The sequence below is a fragment of the Osmia bicornis genome, chromosome 13, assembly GCF_907164935.1.
Source record: "Osmia bicornis bicornis chromosome 13, iOsmBic2.1, whole genome shotgun sequence".
In the NCBI taxonomy this organism is placed as follows: Eukaryota; Metazoa; Arthropoda; class Insecta; order Hymenoptera; family Megachilidae; genus Osmia; species Osmia bicornis.
In genome coordinates, this window is record NC_060228.1 from 9,087,430 (window position 1) to 9,096,812 (window position 9,383).

At 32.1% G+C, this 9,383-nt stretch overlaps 2 protein-coding genes across 4 annotated transcripts; one reads left to right on the plus strand and one right to left on the minus strand.

Annotated features, from left to right (window-relative positions):
- The first annotated feature begins 268 nt into the window (after window positions 1-268).
- On the plus strand, window positions 269-8,184 carry LOC114873578 (nuclear pore membrane glycoprotein 210). The gene is made up of 14 exons (XM_029182029.2): window positions 269-536; window positions 747-1,018; window positions 1,087-1,304; window positions 1,378-1,518; window positions 1,604-2,193; window positions 2,276-5,036; window positions 5,119-5,454; window positions 5,542-5,760; window positions 5,835-6,090; window positions 6,160-6,401; window positions 6,478-6,627; window positions 6,703-6,829; window positions 6,922-6,978; window positions 7,053-8,184. The coding sequence occupies exons 1-14, from the start codon at window positions 358-360 to the stop codon at window positions 7,238-7,240; spliced, it is 5,736 nt and encodes a 1,911-aa protein (XP_029037862.1). The 5' UTR covers window positions 269-357; the 3' UTR covers window positions 7,241-8,184.
- Window positions 8,018-9,170, minus strand: LOC114873584 (translocon-associated protein subunit beta). Of its 3 annotated transcripts, none has more exons than XM_029182056.2 (4): window positions 9,078-9,170; window positions 8,692-8,836; window positions 8,304-8,618; window positions 8,018-8,241 (listed from the first exon to the last, which is right to left on the minus strand). In XM_029182056.2, the coding sequence occupies exons 2-4, from the start codon at window positions 8,833-8,835 to the stop codon at window positions 8,125-8,127; spliced, it is 576 nt and encodes a 191-aa protein (XP_029037889.1). In that variant the 5' UTR covers window position 8,836; window positions 9,078-9,170; the 3' UTR covers window positions 8,018-8,124. The 3 variants fall into 3 exon arrangements, with proteins under 3 accessions (XP_029037889.1, XP_029037886.1, XP_029037890.1); XM_029182053.2 differs by having other exon boundaries at window positions 9,067-9,159; XM_029182057.2 differs by having other exon boundaries at window positions 8,692-8,853; window positions 9,067-9,154.
- Window positions 9,171-9,383: the final 213 nt, after the last annotated feature.

Genomic DNA, 9,383 nt, shown 5'->3' on the forward strand with positions numbered 1-9,383 from the left:
AAATCAACAGTTTCATTTAAGCAGTATTTCTATGAAATGTACTTATTATACTCTATCACCTTCGTTGATTGGTTATACTCTTTTAAACTAATCAATTAAAACATCAATAATTGTAATTTACATTAAATATTGAAATAATCTGCTTAAATTAACAACGATAAAACTAACTGTATAACAGAATTTCCAGGGTATAATTTAATTTCTTTTTTTCTACATACAATAGAATTGAATACCGTACAAATGGAGTAGCGACTTGAAAGTGTCGAGAATTGTATCGAAAAATGCACATTGTAGTTTGAAACTGTATTTGAGGACCGCCAAGTTCATCAAATCGTTGCGAATACACGTGAGGAAGATATGGTTGGATCTGCAGTATCCATAAAAATGATGATAGTTACAGTACTTTTTACTCTATTTTATGTAATATCAAATGCTTCAGTCCATAGATTAAACGTACCCAGAGTTTTATTACCAGTATTTAATGATTTTGCTGTAAATTTTACACTAGAAGTTACCGATGGTGCTTGTTATCAATGGTAATTATTATTTCTATTATAACGTTAGTACATTCTACTCGTTCAGGATCATTTTTATCAATGAAATGTAAACTCTTTTCACTGTTTAAGTTTTCCTTTCAGTTGAATATAATTCATGATCCTATAACCCTATTTTATTTATTTTGTTTATTGTACAAATACAAGTTTTTAACAATATAAATGTACACTGAAAATTTTTTTTAATAATAGGTCAACATCACGTTTAGATATTATTCAATTAATTCCTATAAATGAAAATGTTGAAAGAACATGTTCTTCTGCTATTTTGATTCAAACAATAACAAGAGAGGCTACCAGAAATACAGCAATAGTACTTGCAGAAGATGTTAATAATGGCCAATTTTTACGATGTGATGTTATTGTTGATGCAATTTTCTCATTAAATCTTGTTACAACTACAAGGGAATTATATATAGAAGAAGCACCAGAAGCATTTGAAGTACGGGCATATGATGAACAAGGTATTAACATCATCTATATTTATAAATGTTAATCTGTACAAAATTCTAACTGTTATATGTTTCAAAAGGGAATGAGTTTACAACTCTTGGTGGAGTAGAATTTCTTTGGAGCATAGATGTAGCTGACAAACACAGGGCAGATGGTAAAACACCAAATGATGTTCTGAGATTCATGACTTATCAAGAGTCACAATATGAAACTCCACCAACTGTTGCTGCCTTAGATGCAACTGGTAAAAAGGGGCATATCGTATTGTTAGAAGGAATAAAAACTGGCACAGCAAAGGTATTATAATACGTAACAATATTTTCTATCTGCAGTTGTTATAGGAAAAGTAGAACATTTTATTCTATTCTAGGTTTCTGTGAGATTGCCTTATCCAGAGTACAAGCATGTACCACCAATAGAAGTTGAATTAATTGTAATAGCTAATTTAATCATCATTCCATCAGACATAACAGTAATGGTATATGATAGTTTCAGATATAAAATAATGCAAGTAAGTGTGTTTATATCAAATTTATGCACATGATATTAACTAAGTTATCAGTCTACAATTCAGCAATTTGTTAATATGTTTACAGGCTCGTCATGGCCGTTTAGAAGAAATAAGTTTACCATCTAACCAATACTATTTAGAAGCAGAAAACCCAGATATTTTAAAAATTGATAATGACCATGATTCTGCATACGCGAAATTTTATGGTCGTACTAAAGTATTCTTGCACGATAAAAATGTTCGCGATGAGTATCCCGTTATTTTGCCGTCTGCTATAGTTAACGTGAACGATGTGGCTTACATAAATCTTGCTGTTTTGCCTAATAGAAATTGGGGTTTGATACTTGGTCACACTCATGAAATTGTAGTTGAATTATATGATAGCAAAGATCATAAATTTTATATCGGAGAAGGTGTTGAAGTATCAGTAAAATTAGATGAACACTATTTTGAACCGAAATTAATCACACAAAATGGAACTTACATCGTTGGTGTGCCTATTGCATGCGGGACAATGACCGTTGAGGCCACCCTTTATGGTATAATTGACAAACATGGTAAAAAGGTTTCTTTCGCGTCGCGTCCTAGTACAAGAACTGAACTTTTGATTCATACGCCAGTTACCATTCAACCTAAAGTATTAGCTGTTCCGTGGGATTTTAAAGCTAAATCACGGTAAATTATTGTTTCCGATAGATATCATTACTTATTATTGTTAATGAAGTAATCATGATTGTATAACATGCTGTTATTATAGGTACGATATAGTGTTAAAAGCAAGTGGAGGAGATGGATCATACGTGTGGTCAAGTAGACATCCGTCCATAGTAACAGTTTCTCAAAATGGAGGAATACGAATTTTAGCAGCAGGCGCGACAGAGATAACCGTTGCAATGACAAGAAATCAATATAACAAAGATACAACAAGAGTATATGTATTGCCACCTTCGAAGTTAAAAGTAATAGAATACAGTATGGAAGCAGCAGTAGGAGAACCAATTTATCTCCACATCGCATTATACGGGAAATTAATTAATGGAACAGACTGGAAAGAAATTCCTTTCAACGACTGTAGAGATATCAGTTTTGAAACGTACATTCCAGATGGTAATTTTAAACAAAATGATAGTAAGATCATAGAACCTGTTGGAATAGCATGCGCTGTTATAGCGGTCTCTAGCATAGATATTGGAACATCTGAAATGACTGTAGTGTATAATGCTAATGGCCAATATTTAACTGATAATATCACTGTATCCGCCTATGAACCGCTAATAGCAGTACATCCGAGTAGTAAAGAAAGTTTGTTGGCAGTGGGATCTTCGAGAAAAATAGTTTTCAAAGGTGGACCCCATCCACGGAATAGCAAACCTCAGAGTTACACGCGAAATATTGAAGTATCTGAAAAAAAGATTGCTGAAGTGATAGAACACGAAAATTCACCAACCGCATTATATGACTTATCTGTTTTTGAAGTAATGTGTAAAGCACTTGGTGAAGTGACGTTGACGTACATAATTTCGAATATTCCTTTGTTACCGAATTGCAAAAGTACGCATGCATCTGAAACGGTGCGAATTATTTGTGGGAAACCCAGACACATTTACTTACAACCAGAGTTTAAAGACAGTAAAAACTGTCCTATTAGTTTTAATACCGAAAGGATAATGGCGCATAGCGATAAAAATTTAAAACTTATCACTATAATAAAAGATGGAAAAGGCAGAATCTTTGATAACATTACGAGTTTACATATAGAATGGGATTTGAAACCATCGTCCGTAGGTTTTGTTGAAGTGCCTTCGGGTACTATAGAAGAAACATTTGCAGATATGAACGTAATTTTACCCAAGTATTATTATCAAAATATTATTTTCAAAAAGCATTCCGGTACTCTCAGTTTAACAGCCACAGTTACTGGCTATCAAAAGTATATACTGAGTAAATTGAAGATAGTACCTGAATGGCCACCTTTTGCAATTGAGAGTGAAAGAAGAATTTATGAAACTCCGCTTATAGAGACTTCCATGGAAATAGTTCTAGTTAATGATACTAGCATCAATCCTAACAAATTAATGATACTAAATGATCCTACCGTCAAGTATTACTTACAAGTGAGTCAAGGTTCTGGCTATTACGAATTCGTACTAAGTGCAGATGACATTGCAGATGTGCGGTACATAGAGTCAACGAAAGCAATTAGCGTTACTCCAAAAAAATCCGGAGCACTTCATTTATCTTTGATAGATCTCTGTTTGCCTTCAAAACCGGCTGAAGCTGTGATCGAAGTGCAACAACTAGCCGTCATTGAAATTGAAACGGTGAATAAAATTGAGAAAGGAAAATGCATAGTCGCTACGTTGAAACTTTACGACACAAATGGCCATATTATAAAATTACCATCGTTAAATGCGTTAGAATTTAAAGCAGAAATCGATAACGAATGCATAGAAGTTAAACAATTGCCTGCTAGCGAACATGGTAATCCTCCTTATTCTCAATTATTGTACATGATACATGGAATAGGCGAAGGTGAGTCTCAGTTGACCTTCGTGAACAAAGGGGGTGAACAAGAAATACAAAGTGAATCGGTAACCATTCAAGTTTTCCTTCCCTTAAAAGTTTATCCAAAAAATTTGACTATACTGGTAGGAACCGTTTATCAAGTACAAACGACCGGTGGTCCGTCAAACGCAGAAATTGAATTTTCTACAAAAAACAGTGACGTTTTGAACGTCGATTATAATGGTATATTCGAAGGGAAATCCGTTGGACAAACAAAGATAATTGTCAGAGCTATTGGTCTGAATGCCAGAGGTAACAAAATCATTTACTCTGAGGACTATGCTGATATACATGTACTGTATCTTGAAGGAGTTAAAATTGTTGTTCCAACAAGTCGAGTTAAAGCTGGTGCAACGTTTCCACTTTGGGCATTTGGTATCCCAGAACATTTAACACCGCTTGTCATAGGATCTATGCATTTACCTTTAACATTCATGTGGTCATCCAGTGATTCTAATTTAATAACTTTACATAATATGTACGAAGGTACTGGTATTAACATCAGATACCAAAATGAAGTATCTTTAAGAGCCAAAGCTATTGGCCCGGGATTAGCAACGATTTATTTAAATGTTACAATGCCGTCTAATATATTGGCCGGTTTCAAAAATGATGTAACATACAGTACATTTGTAAAAGTTGAAATTTTTGAAGAGTTGCGTTTAACTCATCTTGGATTACTCCTTAATGTGCCATTGATATTGATGTCTCCAAATTCTGTTTTAAAATTACAAACGAATCGCGACAAACATGGTTCAACTACTTATAAAATATTGTCGAATATGCATGGAAACGATTCAGAGGATTCATATGCTTTAACACCAGCATCTAAGACTGTTAGTATTGATAAGAACGGCGTTATAAAAGCCGGTGAAAATTTGGGAAAAATAGTCATTTCTATCACAAACACAGAGGCATATAATTTGAAGCAAACGATAACTGTCATTGTTGAAGTAAGATTTTTAAACATTTTAAGGTACAAATTTGTTTGAAAATCTTAAAAGGACATATTTATATCAATTATTCTGTTCGTAGGTTAAACCCATTCATTATATGATGCTGTCTTTAAAATCAGTCTTACGAATTCGAAATGGTGAAGAATTAAACATGTTACCCAAGGGTATGGAATTAGATTATATCCTTGAATATTATGATAACGTTGGAACAAAGTTTCATGCAGCTGAGGTTGATGCAAAAACTATATCGAATCGCGCTGATCTTGCATCTTTCATTACAACTTCTAAAAATATAGTTACTGCAAAATTTATTGAGAATGGAGATCTTGTTGTAAAGGCATACAATGAAAGATATCCCAATGCAATGTTTGATTATGTACATATGATGATCGGCGATATAGTTTTCCCAACAAAGGTATTTTATATATAATTAACAAAAATATTTTATTCTTTTAGTACTATCTTATTATGTATATTAAATATTTATGTTATATTATGTTAGACAACACTAACCGTGGGTGATGTAGTATGCTTCTCAATGCCACTTCTGTCTCCTGACGGTGATCCTGGTTATTGGCAATCTTCAGCTCCTGAAATATTGACCGTGGATCCTATTACAGGAATAGGACGAGCAAAAAATGTGGGCTATGCGGTAGTAAAACATAGTCTTGCAACTCATATGCAAGGTGAAATAGAAGTTAACATCCAGCCTATTGCAAAGGTATTGTACATCCAATGAATTCTGTAAATTTGCATATTCATAAAGTCTGAAGTTACACATGATTTTACTTACAGATATCGATCGTTCCATTGAGAGGTAGAAATATCACAGGAACTGAAACATTTAGTATTCCTCTAGTTCTTAAAAGTAAAGATGAACAAGTTAAAGAAAATAATATCTTGTCCAGAGGATTGGGTGGTTGTAGAACGTTTACTTCGTTTGCTTTAACTTCGTTCCCTTATACCTGCAATGTACAATTTGTGTCATCTACTTCATCCATTGGAGTGAAGGATTTGTTCCTGGTTAAACCACGATTCGATATTACAACTGGTTAGTATTACCTCGAGAGCATTTTTAACAATTTAATATTACGTGCTCAGTTTTAATTATTTGTTACAGGTTTCTATTATTGCGATGTAATACCAATAGATTCCCCAAATATAGTTTCTAGTACGGTAGAGAGTCGCGTTCAAATAAACGCACAAAGCAGAGATATCGAGGCTGTACCTTTAGAAGTAACTTATCTTCCACCTGTATACGTTGAAGCTAAAGAAATTGTATTTGTTAACACTCATTCTCAAACCATACCAACCGCAACACTTGAGATATATGGTTTGCAATCGGTGTTAGAACATCTTAACGTGAGTTCAGTTTCTTTTAGAGATCCACTTTTAGGGTAGGTTTGTAATATGTTTATTCACAGCAATCTCTTTGCAGATCGATGTTCCAGATGGAATAGCCATAAGTGCTCGGCAATACATTTCAAAATCTACAATGCAATATAAGTTACGGTTAATGCATAATCAGGACGAGATTCAAGGTCAAAAAGTTATCATTACAAATGATATTACAAAACAAAATATATCGGTAAGAAAAGAAAAAAGGCGTGCTAAAGTGTTTAGTATCTAATTACCATAAATATAATTTATTTGTCTTCTTTAGCTTTTTGTACGTATAACGAAGTATGAAAATTTTATACCATTGTCCGGGATTCATTGGGTGGATTATATGTATTTCCATCGTTACACGTTTGGAACATTTGCTGTTATTGTGATTACTTGCTTCTATAGTAAGTCTTCCTATATTTTAAATATAATTTAATCTGTTTCTGATACACCATATGAATATTTCTCTAATGTTCTCCTGTACTTGATGTTGCAGTATGGAAAAACAAGATGGCAAATATTGATTTAAATATAAAAAATAGATCAGTGTTCGGTACGTATATATGAATGTGTTTATTTTTATTATCATAGCTTACTGTTTAAATGTTTAATATTGCATTTTTATAGTTGACAAATGTCCACCACAATTGAAAAAGACTAGTACGCCATGTTCAACAACATTCAATAGTACAAACGTTTCTGTTCCACGAACTCCAATTACGCCAATAAGACCATTCTCTGCATTCGACCCTGTTTATGGTGATCCTCGGGGTCTTTATTCGACAAGTAAACGAAATCGATCAATGAATACCTAATAAATAATATAATGGCAAAACAATGACTTCAATGTAAAAAAAATACATTGTACTTATAATGAAATTATAACATATTAACTAGGCTCGTTTATGAACAAATATTCAATTATCAGAAACTGGTGCCTTATTGCCATAAACTCATTTTTACTAGGATATGTTATTTTGTGTGAAATTGAATTTTTACGTTGTTTTGTAGCGATAATATCGTTATATTAATATTACTTAATAGATATATAAGATATTGTACATTTTGTAATATAAACCTTAAGTTATATCATTTTATACATTGATAGAAAAGAAAAACCATAGTAATTTCATGCAAGTACATTTCAAGAACACATTGGTCATATTTAATTTACACGTTTGAGGTATATGGTTCCTAGTCATATAACTGATATGCAAGAGTAACATTTAGGTTTTTTATACGTATGATCTCGAGTGACAATGCAAACGTAGCATCAGTAATTTATTACATTCTTTTATTCATTTCTGTCACTTGTATGGTAACATGTTTTCAAGTATCATATGTAATTTATGTACTATTCATGTATAATACATCATTTTATAACTTTGAAGTTCTTTAAATATAATTTTCCTCGTTTAATGATTGAACAATTTTTCATCTTTTTTTTTTCCTACAGATGTTACTGGTTTTATTCATATAAAGAGGTAGAATTAAGTATAATGTTTAATGAACATGTATTATACATCAAGAAAAATAAACACATTTTTAAAATTTCTTTGTGAAATTTTACCTGGTGAAACAACAAATATAAGTTGTTTATAAATAACGTTTATTATAAAATTAGATGTATACAAGAATGGAACAGTCAAGTTTCTTGTAAGTATGAGTAGAAAATTTGCTTCAAATGACTTAAAATGAATCAGTGTTTCTTTGTAGTTTTAAGTAATTTTTCATATTTACTTTTACTAGAATACCACAATGCAAATGGAATGGCTAATGAAGGTAATGTCATCACAGCAAATGCAGCCCAGTCAACCTGAAATAAAAATATTTTGTTGCATTTATTAACATATTAATATTTTATTTATAATTACTTACCACATGAGAGGAAAATTGTTTATCATAATCTCTAAATGATACAATGATTGCTTCACCAGGCTCACTGCTTGATGCAAATTGTAATCTAGGAGCATCCTCCTTACGTCTGTATAAAATTTCTGCAGATGTGAAATTGAAATATCCAAATTTGCGTGGTCTCACAACAACTGTATGACTGACATTCGTGTAAGGTGGAACACGGTCTATCCTCGCATTTATTTCTCCACTCACATGAGTGAAATGGTCAGGATGGAAAGAATTGTCTGTGATTTCAACCTCTAATGCGGCTGCATTTCCAACATTGTAAACTGTATACTATGAACAACAGCACAGTTATAAACATGTTAAGTATAACTTAAAAATACAGAGAATATAGTTAGGTAATTACTTTGATTACAATGTCCATATTTTCTACAAGATATTTGTTAAGAAGCTGTTTAGATATTAATAATCTTGCAGCTTCTTCTTCTTCTTCTGCATGTGTGATGAACAATAAAGCAGCAAAAGCTGCAAATATTAAGTACCACTTCATGCTGGAATGATACAATAACTATTACATAAAACTTTTAAAACAGTACATATATTATTTATAAAAAGCCGCTACTCAATATACCATTCAAAAAAGTGAAATATTGCGGTTCTTTATTTAAAAATATTTCAAATACAGAGGCTAAAATTTACTTGAAAAATATTTTATATTGTAGTAGAAAAGTTGTAAAATTATATTTATAATTATAATTATACATGTTTTACTTAATTTTACCTTGATTTTACCTTTTTACACAACAGAAGTTATGTCACTTACGACAACGAAACAACTACTACCGCATGAACTGGAAGATACATTTGAGAGAAGTGCCAACAACACACACTTTGATGCCACGTTTCGTTGAAGGAAAATATACTCGTGCACACAATTAACTTCCGGTAACGGGATGTTAATAAAATGGCGGTAAGAACGAATCATTTCTGCAGTTAATATGCAACAAATGTAATAAATATAGAAAAAAGATCATTTGATTCATTTATAATACAATTGATATGCTATCTGCAACACTGATATCTTTTATAAAACGAATA

Bases quoted from the DNA above. Each gene is read 5' to 3' on its own strand.
- LOC114873584 (XM_029182056.2), bottom strand. From the start codon at position 8,835: ATGAAGTGGTACTTAATATTTGCAGCTTTTGCTGCTTTATTGTTCATC. The intron at 8,619-8,691 runs GTAATTACCTAA...TGTTGTTCATAG, and splicing joins ATATGGACATTGTAATCAAA to TATACAGTTTACAATGTTGG. The intron at 8,242-8,303 runs GTAAGTAATTAT...TTTTTATTTCAG, and splicing joins AACAATTTTCCTCTCATGTG to GTTGACTGGGCTGCATTTGC.
- LOC114873578 (XM_029182029.2), top strand. From the start codon at position 358: ATGGTTGGATCTGCAGTATCCATAAAAATGATGATAGTTACAGTACTT. The intron at 5,037-5,118 runs GTAAGATTTTTA...TTCTGTTCGTAG, and splicing joins CGATAACTGTCATTGTTGAA to GTTAAACCCATTCATTATAT. The intron at 6,402-6,477 runs GTGAGTTCAGTT...ATCTCTTTGCAG, and splicing joins CGGTGTTAGAACATCTTAAC to ATCGATGTTCCAGATGGAAT.